Raw genomic sequence first — 20,612 nt, forward strand, 5'->3', positions numbered from 1 at the left:
AATTAAAAATGAATGAAATAGATGAGAGAGAATGAATAAAAAAATATTTAAAAGTGATGAGAAACAAAATCAGTGAGATTATAAAGTATTGAAGAGGGCGATAGAAAAAAAATTGAGTTTAAACGTAAAAATATGTTTAATTATATAATTTTTTGCTTAAGTTTATTACGCAAAATTACTGTAACAGTGTATTATGCAAACTCACAAACACAATTTTTAAACGCTGAATCAAACGAGACCTTAGTATATATATACTAAATTATTCTAAATGAATTAATCATTTTTAAAAAATAGTAAATGTAAATATTATTTTACAACCATTACTAAATAATACTTGTTATTACTTATTTATAGTTTTAATAACTAAATAAAATATATATCAAATTCTCAATCTCGGTTTTGAAGAAAGAAAAAGAGAGTAAAAAAAGATGTTGTCTAAACAGTGAGCGTGTGAAGTGGCAAACAAACAAGGCCTAAACTCATCTGCCGCCTAGTATAAAATCAAACTGGTCTTCTTCCAAATGACTTTCTGTGGAAAGAGAAGTAAAAGCCGTCAACGTCTGTGCACACGATCGAAAAACACTCTCTCTGTGGAGGATATACCTGAAGAAGTGAGTGATGGATTCAGATTACGGAATCGCCAGGGAACTCACCGACCTGCAGAAGCTTCGATCTACTTATCAACCTCAGCTTCCTCCATGTCTTCAGGTCTACAAAGATCTCTCATACTGCCTTTACCTCTCATTCATTCATTCATTCATTCATTCGTTCGTTTTCATTCTGTTTTCTAGCTTATTTAACATGAATCGGAATTAATTGCATTCATGATTCTCAATTACCTGCTTCCGTAGAGATGTTCAGATCAGATCTAGTTCATGTCTCCTCGAGATTTGATTAATAAAGAAAAGAAAGCTGTTCTACATTTATTTATGTTTTTCAATTAGCATATACAGGTAATAATAAGCGCATCGCGTTCCTGGTTAACCGATTTGTTCTTCTGTCGTTTATACTAATGAAAGTGTATACAAATGTCTTAGCATTTTTCAATAATGAATGATATTTATATGCGTACTTGTCCATTTGCAACATTTGGAATAGGCTCGTAGAAGTTTTGATTAATACAAATGGTTCTGAAGCTTTACAGTGTAAAACAGAATGCAACATGTCTGATGACTTAGTTTTTTTGCTGTTAATTTCATTAACAATGATGTGATTCTGAGAGCATTTGTTGTATCTGTTCTCTGATCTGAATTCCCTATAATTTGATTATACTACATGATTTTTTTTGGTAAGGTTATTGATTCTATTGTTGTAATAACTAATGCAGGGGACCACAGTAAGGGTGGAATTTGGCGATGCAACTACAGCTGCAGATCCATCTGGTGCTCACACCATAGGTCGACTTTTTCCGCACACTTATGGTCAACCGATAGTTCACTTTCTTAGGGAAACTGCACAGATTCCAGATGCTCGCATTATTACCGAACATCCAGCTATGAGGTACACTGCCCGACACTTTTTGCATGGTCTAAATTTGTAGCAACATGTGGCATTTGTGGTGAAATTTGAAATGTGTAACAGTAGTGTTCTTAATGATTTTTTCTTATACCTATTAAAAATCTTATCTAAATCAAACTTAGAAGATTGTGGAAGTTATGTAAAAGTAATTATTGCTGGCACTTTGTTTTCAGGGTGGGATTGGTTTTCTGCGGTAGACAATCTCCTGGAGGGCATAATGTTATTTGGGGTCTACACAATGCTCTGAAAATTCACAACCCCAACAGCGTTTTACTTGGGTTTCTAGGTATACACACACACACACACACACACATATATATATATATATATATATATATATATATATATATATATATATATATTCTATATTGTATTTCTTGTTATGAAATTATTGTTTTTAATTATTTGTTCTACAACATCTCCTCTTACAAGATCATTTATCTTTTAATCAGGTTCCTTCCCTTGATTTAACGCATAGAATATGTGAACAATATGTTCTATTTAAATGTGAAATTGTTATTGCCACAATAACTTTGTTTAGAAGCATATCCTAACACTATGACTATTACTATGACTGAGTCAGATTCAAAATAAAGTGCTCATGTGTGATATATTTCATTTCTGCATCCAAAAACATAGTTACAGCTCCATCGTTGCTTTTTCACAATATATACCCCATTTGGCATCACATGTCTACTTGCATCAGTTATTGCATTTATGTTTTGATTTTACATAAAACTCAATTTCAGAATTTGCTTCTAAATGGGATAACGGTGTTGCCTCGGATCTCACTGATAATTTTGATTTAGAAGGTTATATAAGAATTACCTCAATCTTACAATGAATTTATATTTGTGAGCAGGTGGTTCTGAAGGTTTGTTTGCACAAAAAACTCTTGAGATTACAGATGACATTCTTACAACCTATAAGAACCAAGGTAGCAATGAATCTTTGGTGATTCAAACATGAGGTCTGATTTTCATGACCTAAAACATATTTATTCATTAACTATAGGTGGATATGATTTGTTGGGGAGGACAAAAGATCAAATAAGAACTACTGAGCAAGTTAATGCTTCTTTAGCGGCATGTAATGCTCTGAAGTTGGATGGGCTTGTCATTATTGGAGGTAACTTGATATTCCATTGTGGAATATAAGCATATAGTACATTGATATACTTTATGCTTTTGTATTACTTCCAATGAATTCATCTTAATATGTTTATTATTCATTTTCTGTGTTAAGGGGTCACATCTAACACGGATGCAGCCCAGCTTGCAGAAACATTTGCTGAAGCAAAATGTTCAACCAAGGTATGTAGACTCATGTAACATAATGCATGCAGTTACTTTCTTTAACTACAAGATGGCAATAACAACAGGGCCACATCAGAAGAAGCGTGTATATGGTCAAAGACATGTCAAACACCACACTTCCTCTGCATTTGCTAAAATGTGCTGAATCATGTTCATACCTTATTTCTTTGGAGTTGAATTCATATGGGCCATTGTGCTGAGTGAAAAATGGGTTTATCCCCAAATTCTGTCCAAATCGATTCATGTTTTGCTCATGGATTGGATTTTTAGTCTGTTGATCAGTCAACCATTTCAAAATTCTTGTGGCCAACCTAAGTGAAAACTTATATTGAAGCATTAACTTACATGAGATAGATTTTGAATTTTAACCCAGTTTTGCATCAAAACCAGCCACAAACTTGTACAAACCTTCAACTTGTCTTTAATGACAAGGAACCTAGGGGAAGTTTATTCAAACTGGTTTAAAAAAGGTTTATTTTCAGATCTCGCATATGTTAGAGGTTTGTTTTGAAACAAAACTAACTTTTGGGTTTAAAATGAAATTTTGTGCAAGTTAAGGGCTTAATATGAATTTTTCTACTGCAACCTAGGGGTTTCTATTCCTTTTGAATTAGCCTTTTTATACTTAAAATTTTAAATATAACTTGCTGAAATATTAAACATAAAGTCATCTTTGGGAAAATTAAAGGATTATAGGCAGATATCTTACTTAACCCTTAACCAACACACATTGTGCGCATAGAAAGTACCTAGGCGCATGACAACTCTCTTAAAAGTTTCTCGTTGATATTATAATTCATTAATTAACAATAGTTTGGGAATAAAAGTGATGATAATACTTTCATTCTTATTTTTGTTATTAATATTAATATCAAACTTTTGTCCCCATGAACTTGTAAGTAGAACTCATATATATAATTTCTTAAAACTTTGGGTTTTGATCCATCAATAGAAACTATGTGTTGGGTTTGAATGGATTGGATAAAGAATCCGATCTATAATATATTATTGATAGGACTGATTGATCATTTTGCTTACTGCACCACAGGTTATGGCTAAAATATTTGTATTTCTTTTCTAGCTGTTTAAGCCATTATACATCTATTCTAGTTTCATGGCAATAGATGGTAGTCTCTCTTAGCAGTTAAAATTACTTACCATCTGTTTGCTTGACATGCCAATCAGGCAATCACCACTCCTACTTATTTCTTTTTGTTGATTCCAAAAATTCCAATTGGTCAGAAAATCTACTGTAAATGGTTTATTTCGAATGCTTTAGCTGAAAATCATCTGGATGATTTTGCAACTTTCCCTTCATATCTCTAGCCAAAGCATCACCATTATGAAGGATTATTTATGTTATGCAGGTGGTTGGTGTACCTGTTACTTTAAATGGAGACCTAAAGAACCAGTTTGTTGAAACAAATGTTGGTTTTGATACTATATGCAAGGTATGGGTCCTTTCTTCTTGTCAATTTTTATAGAAGGATTATACATAGCCACATTTATTTGTTTATACATAGCAAACTTTGACAAACTAAAAGTTTTCCTAACGTCATGTAAATTTTGACCAATTTGGAAAATCCTTCTCATCATCTGCCTCACAAGTTACTTAATATTTGTTATTTCATTTTTGCTCTGATTTTCTTACTGTGGCTATCATTGCATGATTTTTTGTGATTTCCTATACTATTATCATTAGTATTGGGCTGTCATAAATGTTCATGTCATAAATAATATGTCATGTGGCTAAGAATATATAAGGTTTTTAGGTCATTAAACACTCTTGTTGATTGCTTCAGGTCAATTCTCAGCTCATCAGCAATGTTTGCACTGATGCCCTGTCTGCAGAGAAGGTAATGAAGGAAAATCTGATACTTATAGAAAGCCAAAGTAAATTTGTATTATGGAGAATATGTTTTATACAAGAACGGCCAGTCTGATAATTTTGCTTTTCGCCTAATGTATTTCTTCCAGGAAACTGTCAAATGAATCTGAAATGTACCATTTGTTCTCTGTTTTGCAGTATTATTACTTCATCAGGCTCATGGGACGCAAAGCATCTCATGTCGCTTTAGAATGCACTTTGCAGTCACATCCTAATATGGTTGTCTCTCGTTATTTGACTGTATTTTGCAATTAGGAAAGACTTTTTTTTCATCTGTTTTCTAAAATACTTCCCACTATTTTTTTCACAGGTCATTCTGGGTGAGGAGGTAGCTGCTTCAAAACTTACTCTGTTTGACTTGACAACACAGATTTGTGATGCAGTGCAAGCTAGGGCAGAAGAAGGTTAAATATTTAGATTGATGATCTTGTCTGTCTTTTTTCCTTGCGTGAAATCTTCTGTTATCTAACCTACTTTTTCCAACCAGATAAGTACCATGGGGTCATTCTACTGCCAGAAGGACTTATTGAAACTATTCCTGAAGTGTATGCTCTCCTGCAGGTAATTCTGAGATTTTATTTTTTGGTCGGTGTTTTCCTTTTAGTTTATTGACATTAAGGATACCTGGTTAAAGTATTTACTGGTGTTCACTTTATCTTTACAGGAAATACATGGTTGGCTTAGAGATGGTGTTTCTGCTGATAAAATTTCCTCTAAATTGTCACCTTGGGCTTCTGCATTATTTGAATTTTTGCCCTCTTTCATAAGGAAGCAGGTTTGTTAATAATATTGATATTTGCACTAGATGTATTTATGGACTTTGTTCATCATCTACATTTTGTCCTTGTTGCAGTTTCTACTCTTCCCAGAATCAGATGACTCAGCACAGTTATCTCAGGTAAAAACTTTTAGGGTAATTTGGTTAATAATTTTGAGGAAGAGATGGTTGATGGGATAGTGGTTTATTTTTAAAATTCTACATCAAACAATCTATTATTCTGCCAGAAAATGTTTATGGTTGTTCACTGGTGATATAATTCATTCCCTCACTTTTTTGGGTGGTCTTCAGATTGAAACTGAGAAACTTTTGGCACATCTTGTGGAGGAAGAAATGAACAAGAGAATGGTACGATTTTAAGCATTTCTGCATAAATTGCCATTGGTTTCCCTCCCATTAAGTTTGTCATTTGTATAACATATTATGTCGTGGATACTTGTCTAACTCATTCTGTCTATCTTTATTGGTGTAACAGAAAGAAGGGACATACAAAGGGAAGAAATTCAATTCCATTTGTCATTTCTTTGGTTATCAAGCTCGAGGATCTTTACCATCTAAGTTTGACTGCGATTACGCTTATGTATGTGTTTTCTTTGTTTCAATCTCAATGTTTTCTGGCTTTCGATGACAAATTTCACAAATAACAATACTACTACTTTCAGGTCCTTGGACATGTTTGCTATCACATTCTTGCAGCTGGCCTGAACGGATATATGGCTTCTTTGACTAATCTGAAAAATCCCGAGAACAAATGGCGCTGTGGCGCTGCTCCAATTACTGTATGGTCTTTCTGTTTCATAATGGGTATTATTTATTGTTGAAATTTTATAACATTGGTTAAAAAATCACAGGCAATGATGACTGTAAAACGATATGGCCGTGGTGCTGGTGCATCTTCGATTGGGAAACCTGCTTTGCACCCAGCAACTGTGGATTTGAAAGGAAAAGCTTACGAGTATGTTTATTATTGTTTAATTGTTGTATTAATTCTCTGCTTTATTTTTTTATTGATGATTATTACTGTTTCTTCATTTGTAGGTTGCTGCAACAAAATGCGGTTAAATTTTTAATGGACGACGTGTATAGAAACCCTGGGCCTCTTCAATTTGATGGTCCTGGATCGAATGCTAAGCCTGTAACTCTTTGCGTCGAAGACCAGGATTACATGGGTCGAATCAAGAAACTTCAGGAATATCTTGACAAAGTCAGTTATCTTATCTTAATTCCTTATTCTTATAATACCATTTCTTGTAAAAATATGAAATTTTAAAACTTATTTATTTGTTTGGCAGGTGCGGACAATAGTGAAACCAGGATGTTCACAAGATGTTCTAAAAGCCGCATTGAGTGCCATGGCTTCTGTGACAGATGTTCTCTCCGTAATGTCCTCATCTTCATTCAACGGCCAGACGCCATTCTAAAGTTGATTAATCGGGTTGAGGTCAGTAATGTTTTTCTTCGGCTTTATTTTGTTTTAGAGAAATCTAAATTAACAATAATAATTATTATTATTATCCTAGGTTATCTTTTGAATCTCCTTTGATCAAACTACTTACTTTGATACTACTAGATAATAATATATTTTGGTTTTTACTTCAATTGTGACTTATATATATCATAGTTAGATTATTCATGTAAACTCTTCCAACAATAATCAACACTTGACCTAACAACTTTATTTCTACATGTCAATTTGTCTCCTCTTTGCATCTCTTTCCCTCTTCAACTGCTTTCCTCTTCTCTCCATCTGACCTACCTTTCTTCTCATCCATCAATGAAAGCAACCTCTGAAGCCGTTTAGACCTCCTACCAACACTCGTTGACCCTCCATCATCGGAGGTATTATCTTCTTCCTGTCTTTCACTTCGATACCGTCTGTACAGCTGCCCAAAGTAGATTATCAACGCGATTAAACAAACAATCCCGCAGATAAGAAACAGCCCCACAAAGCTGGAAAGATGAAGTTGATCTGATTCAAGTTCTGTTTCGTCTAAGCTACAACTGCTCATCGACAACCACTTGTCGTGGATTCTTTGTAGATCGCCGTTCTCAGATAATGTTAGAATCGCTGTTGATATGTCAACCGCCAATGCAGAGTCTCGAGGAAATGCCTAGCAATGATATAGGTTAAAAATTGAACTATTAAAGTCTGATGTTGTACTAGCCTCCTTGGGTGAGAAGGCACTAGACATTAGGGGTATAATATATACTTACAAAGCCCCAGCCACTTTTGGTGAATTCTTGTCCGACAGTTCTGAACTTACAATGGGTCGATAAGAAAAGCTCAATGTAAGGACGTTCATCGACAACAGCAATGACGCCTCCATTATCAGGACCTAGTTGTAACGCTCTTGCGTACTCCTCCGGTGTTCCTAGCACGACGAGCCTAGATTTCGGTATACCAATTTCCTCTGTTAAGTAATGTTCTGCAAACGAGCCAACTTGGTAACCTATTCGATCATTGCTCGTTTTTAAGTCATCGACTCCTTTTATCGGAGAATTCATTTGTTGAACAGTCAGGATTGACGTTAAACTTGCTGTATAACTCGAGTTGATTATCAAAACCACAAAAAGCCAAATAAGCAACACTCCTCGTCCAAGTGTGCTCACCGTGCTCTCCCCTTCAAAATATCAAAACAAAAATTTAACTTTTAATACAAAACCGCGCGCCCATTTGGAGTTAATTACTCGGAAAACTTACTATGAGCAAAGAAGAGAGTCGATAGACTAAACCTGCAACATGCAACAACAAGTGTTAATAAATCTTGTAAAGAAAAACAATAAACAATAATAAGTTGATACGAAAACTCACCATAAGATAGTTATAAACTGTTTCCTAGGCGGTCCACGAAATTCGTCGTTCAACCTATGCTCCAAAATCCATATAACAGCACCGACAAGAAGGAAGAACGACGCGGTCACAGCCCACATCAACGGAGAGAAGGGTCGAAGAAAAGCCCAAGCTCCCGAGTTTTGTTTCTTAAACGAGGTCATCACAACAAGACCCGATGCAGCAAACGGTTGAGTAAAATCCACAATCTTTGTCCTATTTGTAACAATAGCAATATCTCCAACAGCACCATCAAAATACTATACAAGACATTTAGAAACCAAATTAAACATACACTTTTTTTATAAAAAGTTGAAAAAAATAAATTCAATACTTACACCAGTTGCCACCAAATTGACTAATTCCCTATAATTAGGATTTTCATTTCCATTCCCAAAAGGAATGAACTGATAAGGAACAGCATAAGGTAGAAGATTAACAGCAGCCTGAAAGACATCAATACAAAATCCTTTAAAATTATTAGTTCCCTTTACTTGCGACACAAATTCGCGATAACTCGCCCTTCTCGGCACCCCAATCCGCAATAACTTCCCATTATTTGGAAAAACCCATCCCCTCGGTTTATCCGTCGTTTGCCCCGGCCATACAACGCTTAACAATTTCGGGTCCATATTCGATCCATTAACCCTACGCGAATCCTCAGGAGCCAAAGTCGACAAACCCGTTCGATTCGCCCAATACCCGACACGTCGAATCCCATTTCCAATCACATTTATAACATCATAAGCAGGATTAACCAGAGATCTATCCGGTTCAAACTTCACCAAACCGGTTAAACCTGTGAAATTGCTTTTAAGTATAAAACTCATCAATTCCGGCCCTCCGTCGAAAACCTTAACCGTATTGACGTTAAGACCTCCTCCCGAACGTACATTACGATCCTTCGAAAACGAAATAACTCCGCCCTGATTGAGAAACGAATTCAAAGCCCTCGCAAGCAACCAAACAGAATCATAAGCATAGAGCCCATATGAATTAAGCCCGATAGAAGAATCCCGACTCAATTTCTTCCATCTAGACAAAAACGCCGACTTCTTAACAGACTCCGGAGTATATTGACGCAAGACGAGAACTCCTTGCATCTTCTCGAAAGGAACATTAACTGTCGGATTCGAATCAATAACCGAAGAAAGCCAATCCGTGGCAATCCAAACGTAACCTTCAATCATCATTTCAAGATACTCCGCCACAGAGAAAATCAAAAGACCCATATCCGAATGAACATGAAGAACAATAATTCTCGATTCCATCAACTGAATTTTGACAAGAACATCCATAATCTCACTCCGATTCAATCCAGAACCAGGAGGAATCCCAACTTTATACGAAATCTTACACCGTCTAGCTGCCATAGAATCTCCAAGAGCTGCAATTCCATTCCTCCCATAATCATCATCCACAAAGATAGCTATAACCTGTTTCCAGCTATAATAATCAACAATATCTGCAATGGCAGCCATTTGATAGAAATCACTGTGAGTTGTTCTAAGAAAGTAAGGGAATTGAAGAGATGATAGAGTTGGATCAGTAGCAGCAAATGACAATAGAGGAAGATGAAGTTCAGTTGTGATATGAGATATCATATGAGCTACAACGGAAGATTGAGGACCAATAATTGCAATGATTTCAGTTTCCATAAACTGTAGAGCTCCAACCAGACCGATAAAACCACTGCAATTTGAATTCTCAACATGAAGAACAAGTTTGGTTTGGGGAAGAAGAGATGAATCGGAGTTAATGTCATGAACAGCTTGTTGAATGGCTAAATTGGCTACTTTACCAATGGTGGAATCGAATGTGAAGATAGATCCAATGTTGATTACACTAGGAATTGAAGTTGAAGCTACAACATTCATATTTGAGTGTAATCCGACTGTGAAATCAGCAAGATTGAATGTGGAGAAGAGAAGAATCATCATCATGATCTTCAAAACCCTATTCATATCTCCCTCTATCAACATTGATTTGATTGATGATATAAATATCCTCAAATGGGTCATATAGAAATACCCAGATTTGAAAATGGAATATTTAGGGTTATGAGATTTTGCAAGAGGTTATAGATGGATGGAAGCAAAGTGGGTATTTTACTTTTTCGTCGAATCTATCTGGGAGGATGTTCATCTTCTTCTTCTTCATCGACAACTTTTTTCTTTTAATGGAAAAATGAGAATTTTTAGGTTAACTTTTACAACTATGTTTGGGGTGGGAGACAAAACGAACAAGGTTACTAGAATATGATTCTTAGTTTTTAGACAACGCAATATTTCAATATTTAATGTTCCTTCCACTACTACTCAGTTACAGCAGGAAAGTGTTTTTTTGTTTTTTTTAACCTAAAAAATAAAAGGTTAGCAAGGTTCATACTACACCTCAACTTAAGCAGCCGTTAATTCTAATTTTAATGAAAATTAAGAAGTTAAAATATGAGAAATGGAAATTTGAAGTTTAAAAAGTTAACAACTACTTAGCAGGGATGACGGGTTAAAAGACCTCTATATTTAAAACGATATTAATGAGATTTTAACTTATAAATAAACATTTTTATACAATAAATTTAAGTAATTTTACAAGTAATATTATAAGACATTTTATAAAAAAAATTATAACTTTCTTAACAACTTTTTTTAAGCAATAAACAATTTTACAAGTAAAAGTATAAAAGTATTTAACAATGTTTTTTAAGTGTTAAAAGTATAGATCTTATTCATTGAATATGAACAAGATAAACAAACCTAATTGGAAAATATTGTGTCAGAGTCTTACTTTAATAGAGAGGAAATTTGACGAAATGACCCTAATAACCGTTTCATATGAGTTGGTGACCGCGCATAAATTATATTGCGCTGGTGATCACTTAAAATTTTTTTGACGAAATTGTTCCCGTTGTGAGACACAACCGCCGGTTGCGAGACGCAATCGGATGTATGTGAAAAGTTCTTTCGCGAATGCATCTCGCGATTGCGTCTCACGAATGCATCTCGCGATTGTGAACTTTTCAAAAAAAAAATTGCGTCTCGCGATTGCCGATTGTTTCTCGCAACCGGGGTTGCGTCTCGCGATTTGTGGACTTTTCACCTTGCATCTCTCGCGACATGGACAATTTCGTCAAAAAATATGAAGTGATCACCCGTTCATTTACCCCTATTATAAGGATCATTTCGTCAAATTTCCCTGACACAGTGGTGGTCACTTTTTTTATGGATAACTTAGCCACCCATGACACATGAAGATTTATGTTTGTTTCTTTGTGCAAAAGGGTCACGGGTGGTGGCCCTAAGAATCATGAAGATTTTGACAAGAGAGGCACTGTGGTGGCCCTACTAATTGGCTCTAGATATAAACGTTTATAAAAGCGTTGTTAATTTAGTTCATAATGAATAAGGGTTGTTGTAAAATACCCATTTAATGCAACAAAAGGGTTATATCTTTTTTTATGTTTTCACCTTTGGTAACTTTTTAATTACTTTATTTCTTATCTTTCCAATATTTTAGTTTCACATGATTAACATTTTTGTTTTAGGGTTGGATGTTCTCAAAGTTGTTGGAAATGTAATGTACCTAAGATGAATATTCCCTTTGACAAAATACTTACATTATCACAACAAATGTTTTTGTACGAGAATGAAAGTATAACATGTTAAGAAAATCAAAGATTTTTTTATTTTGCCAAAACAACTCATTTTACATGTGGCTAAGCTCAAATTGCATTTAACAACACAACTTACCACAAAATTAATGAATTACTTCCTTAATTTGTTTAATATTCAACTCAAAAATATTATTTAAAAAATAAGATAAAATTTCTAGCTTAATTAAGAAATATAATAATTGCTTTCAAATCAACTATAGCCTGGTAAATTAATTAAATAGCATAAAACATAGTTAAAATTTCAATTTAACTACAAGTGAATTTAAAATTATGATATTATACATTTATAAATTATTTAGATTTTACGATTTTATAAAAATAAAATAAACTTATATTTATAAATTCATACAAATAAATATTTATCTAGATAAATAAACTCATTTAATTAATTTTGTAATTATAATTTCTTTGTAGTGACATTGTTTATTATTATTTTTAAAATTAATTATATATAAAAATAATATTAATAATAATAATATAGCTAAATTATTTTTTGTTGAGGTAGACTATTTCAAATAAACTCTCAATCTTTCATACTATACTATATACCTTTTTTAACTAGTTCAATCGACACTTACAAAATTCATTTTCAACTCTTAATTTTGTGTTTAATCAAAAGTATAGTTAGAATTGGGGGTGCGATCCTCCCGGTGAACTTACCGTTACCCCCAAACCGAAACAAGTTTAAGGAAGATAGCTAAAATCATTATGGATGTGAAAGACCATATCAATAACAAAATGGGTAGAGCTTGATAACAGCAGCACCATATCAATTACAAATGAATGATCAAAATAATCATTTCGATAAATCTATAAGTTTTGTCAGAGTTACTCGAGAGTATAAAAAGAAAAGAAAAAAGTATACTTACTTCTACATTGATAATGGAAGAAGCATCCTCCTTTTCTTTTTCCTATTGCGTCTTATTTGCTTTACTAACTTCATGGAAAAGAGCAGCACCAACATAACAAAAACTAAGATAAACGCAAGTTTCATATGACCAAAGTATAATGAAACGGCTGAAAATACCAACGATGCTAAGATAACCAGTTCCCATATTACGAATATCACTACATCCACCCTGCATTGAACCAACATGGGAAGATGGATTCAATAGAAGAAACCAAATATGACACCATTTTAAACAATGAAAACTCTAAACAACTACTTTATAGAAACATGAGCCATTTAGGATGAAGATGAATGAATGTTAAACTTTATGTTCAAAGTAACAAATAGCGTCATGGCAATGCATATATCCACACTTGCAAAACTATTTGCGAAAATTCAAAATATCTCACAGGTCCTAGCATTGATTTACAAAGAAACATAAGAAAATCAAAGCCTGCTTATAGATAGAAGGTGTCCTCCTTTCTACCCTAATAATCTTGACACGCAAATTACATGGTGTAAGATGACATAATAAGATATATTAGTAGTATTATAAGGATAGTATGGTAATTAGTAGTATAATATGTTTGGAATACAATGATATTAATTTGATTCCCTACTTGAATGAAACTATGGGAGCGATAAACAACAACTAAAGTTTCATTAAAGTGGGGAATCGGTTTATTATCACAAGTGTTAAGTAGTAGTAGTAGTATTCCCGTAGATATAAGGATAGTATTATAATTAGTAGTAATATAAGGAGGTATTATGATAATTAGTAATAATAATGCTAATTAGTAGAGTAAGTTAGTTCATGGTTTAGTAGATTATAAATAGAAGAGTATGTAATATTAGGAGAAATGAATGAAATAGTGTTGAATTTGGTTTATCACCTACAAAAGTTTAGGACATTCTCATCTCGTTTACAATCCTTCTACAAACCATATATCCCTAGGCTGGTACATAAGAGAGGCTGATGCTTTTTAAGATATTTGCTGAACTCCATGTTTAAAAAAAAAAACATATTCAACCCACAAAAAAAGGTCCTTACTACCTGATTGACACAATCCCTATGATCACTCTTTCTGAAAATACAGTTTGTTAAAACTTTCTGAACCACTTAGTATGGTTGGTTGATGTCTTTTGTCAAACCAATTTGCTTTGAACCTAGTAAGCCCTAGTTCAATTCTGTCAAACTGGTCATTGGAAACCAAAAAAAACACACATTTCATTAACCTCCTTAAATTGTTGTGAATAGTCCAAATTATTGATTATGTTCAACAAAGGGAAACTCCTTATCTTCCACAAGCTTCTATATTTCTCCTATTATTATATAACCTGCTAGACTCAACTATGATGCATTTTTTCTTCCTAGATATTATCATCAAAAAGTAACCAATAGGAAGCAAAACTAAAAATTAATCAAGCAAAACCCCTGTAAACCAACAGCCATTGTCAAGCAAGCATCCACCCACTAAGTAATGGTGTTTATCAACTGCCAATGTACTAGGGAAGATGCATATGAACGCCCATAATATCACAAAGCTACCAGTAACAACGTGGCCTGAACAAAATCTATGGCCAAAAGGCCCAAAACAGAATAGGCCTTCTATGATTCTTAGCTAGGAGTATGTATGTATGTATGAGCAACCAAGACCGATAAAAGTAAAACACAGAAATTAGATTCAACTTATTACCGAGGGAGATCAAAGAAATTGCAGTCGATATATGTAAAAAGTTTGAAGAAAACCCTAAATGACTTAGGTCAATGATAGAATAGCAAACATAACTAACTTGGAAGATGAAATCAACACCTGGAAGAGCTGAGAGTCGATGAAGAGGAGAAGAAAGAGACGGAAGCCCAGTCGTGCTTTGATCGAATCTGATATTCCCTTAGTTGTTCAGCCAGATTCGATCGTGTAATCATGGTTAACTCTTCTTCTCTGTTATGAAGTGTTTATTATGTAAGCATTATTTGATGACTGATCGAAGACTCTTTATCTATAAACGAAACGATCGATCGATCGATCAGATTTCAAATGCATCACTATTTCATTGATCTCGTCTTTCCTGGCGATGAAGAAATCATTCGTTACCAGAAAACCCTATGTTTTACATCCTTGTTTAGTTTTCACTTTAAACTTTACAAACTTTCATTCTTAACCTCATCTTTTAACCAAAATAAAATACTACTCATTATTATTTTATCTTAACAAAAACATTATTTAAAATATTTACATAATTACAAACTTAAATAATTTGTTTTTTTATGAAATAATATTTTTTTTCTAAAAATTTCTTAAGTAACTAAATATTAAACCAGCTCTATTTTATTATTAATTATGATAATAATGTATTTGAATTAAGTTTGAAATTTAAGTTAAAAAAATGACGAGAAAGAGATTATAAACATGGTCATTTTGCCTTATTTGGTAGAGGTTATTTCAGATGTTTTATATTCGAGGCTTCACATGGAGGCAGGAACAGACCTAGAATTCGGTGGTGGGTGGGTTAAAGTAAAATATAGAATTTTTTTTTTATAAAACGGATAAATAAAAGAAAGTTTTACTATTTATTTAATAGTTAAATAAATAAAATAGTGAATTCTATTAAAAAAAATAATAATTAAAGGATAATATCACATTTTAACTGTAAAAAAAAAAATCGGAGTGGACTTCAGCCCACCCGAGCTCCTACATAGATTCGTCCCTATATGGAGGGTGCAAAACGGTAATTTAAAATGAAAAAAATTACAATTTTGTCCCTCCCTGTGAGTGGGAACAGAGAACCAGCAACTCGCTGATTTAAATAATTTAAAATATAAAAAAAAAATGACAATTTTTTACGAGATTGAAATATTTTTTTTTTGGTAAAAAGACTTAAAAGATATTAATATATATAATTAAATAAAAAATAATAATTTAAAATAAATAGTGTTTTAGTAAATGAATTAATTGATTTAATTAATGAGATGGGAAATGAAGTGAAGTGAAGTGATGTTATTTTTTTTTTATTATTTGAATAACCCAAAACCTAATGCCACCAAAATAAATAAATAAAAAATAGAAAAATAGAGTTAGTTATTAGTTATTTGGTTTGAGTTTTTTATAAAATCAAATATAATTTCACTCCCTTTCATTCATCGTATCACTAAAATTATTAATTAAAATACTAAAATATCCTATATTTTAAATTATTATTTTTTATTTTATTTATATAATATCAATACATTTTAAAATTTTTTACCAAAAATAATCATTATCTCCTTAAAATAATCAAAAGTTATAAAAAATTATATTTCCTCGTGTTTTTTTATCAATAATCATTAATCCCTAAACTAAACTAAATGATTAGAACGAGAAAGAAGAACTAACCTCAGGTCTCTGAATGATTCGAACGAGAACGAGAAACGAAGAACGTCCGGCTGGTGCTTGGAGATCGTCCGGCTGTGGCTTGGCGATCGTCGGGATGCTCGGCAGGAAGAAAGGGACTGGAAGAATGGTCAGGATGCTCGGGGAAAGCCAACGGTCGCCGCAGCTTCAGGGGAAGAGGAAAACGGGAAGAAAGAAAGGAAATGGGGGAAAGGAAGAAAAGAAAAGAAAAAGAAGAAAAAAAAATTGTAAAAAGGTTATTAAGGGTAAAATTGGAAAAAATTTAAAAAAAGGGTTAAGAATCAAAAAGTTTATTATGGAGGTTAAATATCAAAATTAGCTTCTTTTTAGGGTTATATTATCAAATTCCCCAAAATCATTCGTTACCAGAAAACCCTATGTTTTACATCCTTGTTTAGTTTTTACTTTAAACTTTACAAACTTTCATTCTTAACCTCATCTTTTAACCAAAATACTACTCATTATTATTTTATCTTAACAAAAACATTATTTAAAATATTTACATAATTATAAACTTAAATAATTTGGTTTCTTTATGAAATAATATTTTTTTTCTAAAAAAATCTTAAGTAACTAAATATTAAACCAGCTCTATTTTATTATTAATTTTGATAATAATGTCATTTGAATTAAGTTTGAAATTTAAGTTTAAAAAATGACGAGAATGAGATTATAAACATGGTCATATGCCTTATTCGGTAGAGGTTATTTGAATAGGTATAGGATTCTCTATTTTAGATGGTTTCATATTCCTTCACATGGAGACAGGGACGGATTTAGGATTTAGATTTTAGGGTGGACTAAAGTAAAAAATATAATTTTTTTTTTATAAAACAGGTAAATAAAATTAAATTTTACTATTTTTTTTAATAATTAAATAAATAAAATAGTGAACTCTATTAAAAAAAATTAATAATTAAAGGGTAATGTCACATTTTAACTGTAAAAAAAAATCGGGTGAGCTTCAGTCCACTCGAGCCCCTACATAGATTTATCCTTGTATAAAGGGTGCAAAACGGTTATTTAAAATGAAAAAATTACAGTTTTGTCCCTCCCTATGAGTGGGAACATAGAACCAGCAACTCGCTAATTTAAATAACTTAAAAAGGAAAAAAAAATGATGATTTTTTAGGAAATTGAAACATTTATTTAGTAAAAAATCTTAAAAAATATTGATATATATAAGTAAAATAAAAAATAATAATTTAAAATAAATAGTATTTTAATATTTTAGTAAATGATTTAATTGATTTAATTAATGAGTTGGGAAATAAAGTGAAGTGATGTTATTTTTTGGATTATTTGAATAACCCAAAATCCAAGGCCACCAAAATAAATTTAAAAAAAATAAAAAATTAGAGTTAGTTAGTCATGTTTGGTTTGAGTTTTTTAAATAACTCAAAGAAAATCAAACATCATTTCACTCGATTCTCATCCATTATATCACTAAAATTATTAATTAAAATACTAAAATATCTTATATTTTAAATTATTATTTTTTATTTTATTTTTATATATCAATACATTTTAAATTTTTTTACTAAAAATAATCATTATTTCCTTAAAATAATAAATCATCATTAATATTTTTCTAACTCTAAAATTTCATAAGTTATAAAAAATTATATTTCCTCATGTTTTTTTTTTATCAATGGTCTATTTTATCCTTCCTTATTTTTCTATCATTGTATTTTTTTAAAAAAAATAAACTTAAAAAAAATAAGGGCAAAAATAGTTTATTTGGAATGAAAGAAAATTAATAAAAACTTATTTGGAAAGGCAAAAATAGTTTAATTGGAATGAAAGAAAATTAATATTTAGTCAGAAAAATTGTATAACACAATTACAAATTTTCACACATTTTACATTCCCTTTTTCAATACAATTAAAATTATTCTATTTTTTATATTGACAAATTTTAAAAATAATTGTCAGGTTGATTATCACCAAGTTTTACTATGATCTCAGAATAGTCAGTTTGTTTTGTGTATTTGTCCAAAATTGAGTAATTTCAAATATAAGGGTTAATTTTGATCATTCTTTCAACAATATATAATTATTTTTATTTGTATTCACTTGGGCTTTTGTACCCAAATTTTGATCCTCAATAAAGCCCATATTTTAAATAAGACCCAGCCCATTAAAAACTAAACACAACTTCCTCAAGAAAAAATAATAATTACCCTGCAATTTAATTTAGAGCATTTAGAGTTTAGGATGAAGATATATTTTATTTTGATATTAATAAAATATAATTTTCTTTAAAAACTACATAAATTTAAGTTCTCAAATTTAAAATCTTTAATATATTTATGCTCTAAACATATAAAAAAAAAACAATAATTCTAAGGAGAATGTTTCGAATAAAGGAAATGCTTGGAATAAAAGTATTATAATAATAATAATAATGTAATTTAGTGAGATAAACTAATTATTTTTTATTAAATTCTTAATAACGCGTGACAAAAAAATAAAAGTATTATAAATACTTTGGACTTAATAGAAGTCGGTCACAACTGATCACATGCACAATAATTCGAATATTTATTATAGTACAAAATACAAATGATTAATTAATTAATAAAAAAAATAAAAATAATTAATAATGTAAAAACGGACAATAGTGCATCCAGCTAGCTAGCTAGCCAATAGTATGAATGTGACCATTGCTTTGTTGACTTCCAGGTTCAAATGCCGGTGTTGTACACGTCAAATGTTCACGTGAAATTGTTTATTTTATTTTATTTTATTTTTATTTTTTAAAAATTAAGCAAAACACATTATTATATTCTTTGAATACATTTATTTATTTATTTATTTATTAGAGCATTGATTTTACCTATATAAATAGTTGTATTTTAAATCAAACCAAAATATATATTTATTAAAATAACAAAAGTTGAAGTGATTTGTCACACTATTAAATCCACATAATTTGTAAAATTAAAACAAAAAATATTATGAATCTATTAAGGGTAGTTTAAGTGGATATAATTCATAAGGGAAATGATTAGGTGAGGGAATTTGGTGAGGGAATTTGGTGAGGGAATGATGTGGCATAATCTTATTCGCTGAAAAAATAAAATAATTTCTCTTTTTTCTCTCTTTCCTTCTACTTTTACATTTTCCAACCAATGAAGGTGACGACACGTCATTCCCTCACCAAATTCCCTCACTAAATTCCCTTACTCTATCACTCCTCAATTCATAATTTGTAAAATTTAAATGTTCATTACTTTGTGGAAGACAGTATGGGGTCGACTTCAATTTTGACTGCGACTTTAAAGCAAAATGGATGACTTAAATAATAATCTATTAAAAATAAAATTGAAGTTTCATGTTACATTGATTAAATTGAAGGGTGATACTAATGATTAATATATAAATTTTAAGAAATGTTATTGGTCTTCTTATATTTTTAAAAATTATGCAATTTCTTTAATTTAACTTCTTCTCAATACAAGTGTTTTTTTTCATGGATAAGGAGGCATAGCCGCGTATCCCAATTCCCAAGTAAGAGTTTATGAGCCCAAAACTGGATATATATATATATATATATATATATATATATATATATATATATATATAATCTTTTAATTGGAATTTGGACGTTAGTTTTTTTGTAATTAGTGTTACTTATATTAATTTTTCACTTACGAAATGATTAATAAAATATTTTCAGTACTATTTATGACTTTTTTTTTTCTTCTAGGGTCTCAATTATACCACAATATTAAGAAAGAAAATATTGTTGTGGGAAATAATTTGTTGAGGTTAATTAATTAAGAATTAATTGAAATAATTTATGTATATAATAAAGTTTTTTTCTTCCATAATTTCTGATAAATTTTAACTTATTCCCTATCTTGATCCCTCATCAAATTCCCTCTCCTATCACTCCTCTATTACTACTTTACATTTTTTCAACCAATGACGTGATGCCAAGTCATTCTCTCTCATATTCTCTCCCTCAAATTTCCTCCCTTATCACTCTTTTATTAATTTATATCAATATATTTATGTAATTAATTTTGTTATGCAAAAAAAATATTATCCTATGTTCAAACAAAATGTAAATTCTTTTAATTTTTAAATAAGAACATAAATTTTCAAATAAAATCATCACATTTTCATTATTTTTAAATAATATATTTTTCTGACTAACAAGTAAAATACTTAGATATTAAATCACACCGGATAAACATAATTTTATATATTCACTTAAATAAAAGAAAAATAAATTATAATAATTTGATTTAAAATTATATTTTTAATAAATCTTATAAAAAATAATAGAGAAGAATTATACCGAAAGAATTTTGAAAGAT

At 31.1% G+C, this 20,612-nt stretch overlaps 3 protein-coding genes across 4 annotated transcripts; 1 reads left to right on the forward strand and 2 right to left on the reverse strand.

Annotated features, from left to right (window-relative positions):
• Positions 1-523: 523 nt before the first annotated feature.
• On the forward strand, positions 524-7,099 carry LOC124932785 (pyrophosphate--fructose 6-phosphate 1-phosphotransferase subunit alpha). 2 transcript variants are annotated; one of them, XM_047473463.1, is made up of 19 exons: positions 524-708; positions 1,328-1,500; positions 1,692-1,804; positions 2,381-2,455; positions 2,533-2,646; positions 2,764-2,831; positions 4,202-4,285; positions 4,637-4,690; positions 4,861-4,941; positions 5,033-5,126; positions 5,210-5,283; positions 5,387-5,497; positions 5,576-5,620; positions 5,792-5,848; positions 5,976-6,080; positions 6,163-6,279; positions 6,352-6,455; positions 6,539-6,704; positions 6,793-7,099. In XM_047473463.1, the coding sequence occupies exons 1-19, from the start codon at positions 619-621 to the stop codon at positions 6,919-6,921; spliced, it is 1,854 nt and encodes a 617-aa protein (XP_047329419.1). In that variant the 5' UTR covers positions 524-618; the 3' UTR covers positions 6,922-7,099. The 2 variants fall into 2 exon arrangements, with proteins under 2 accessions (XP_047329419.1, XP_047329420.1); XM_047473464.1 differs by having other exon boundaries at positions 5,792-5,845; positions 5,973-6,080.
• On the reverse strand, positions 7,046-10,516 carry LOC124932783 (glutamate receptor 3.3-like). The gene is made up of 5 exons (XM_047473462.1): positions 8,669-10,516; positions 8,313-8,590; positions 8,202-8,233; positions 7,715-8,121; positions 7,046-7,611 (listed from the first exon to the last, which is right to left on the reverse strand). Exons 1-5 carry the CDS (start codon positions 10,349-10,351, stop codon positions 7,189-7,191), a joined length of 2,823 nt encoding a protein of 940 aa, XP_047329418.1. The 5' UTR covers positions 10,352-10,516; the 3' UTR covers positions 7,046-7,188.
• A 2,266-nt stretch (positions 10,517-12,782) lies between these two features.
• LOC124932786 lies at positions 12,783-14,955 on the reverse strand. The gene is made up of 2 exons (XM_047473465.1): positions 14,707-14,955; positions 12,783-13,082 (listed from the first exon to the last, which is right to left on the reverse strand). Exons 1-2 carry the CDS (start codon positions 14,817-14,819, stop codon positions 12,875-12,877), a joined length of 321 nt encoding a protein of 106 aa, XP_047329421.1. The 5' UTR covers positions 14,820-14,955; the 3' UTR covers positions 12,783-12,874.
• Positions 14,956-20,612: the final 5,657 nt, after the last annotated feature.

This window comes from Impatiens glandulifera, chromosome 3 (genome assembly GCF_907164915.1).
Source record: "Impatiens glandulifera chromosome 3, dImpGla2.1, whole genome shotgun sequence".
NCBI classification, from domain to species: domain Eukaryota; kingdom Viridiplantae; phylum Streptophyta; class Magnoliopsida; order Ericales; family Balsaminaceae; genus Impatiens; species Impatiens glandulifera.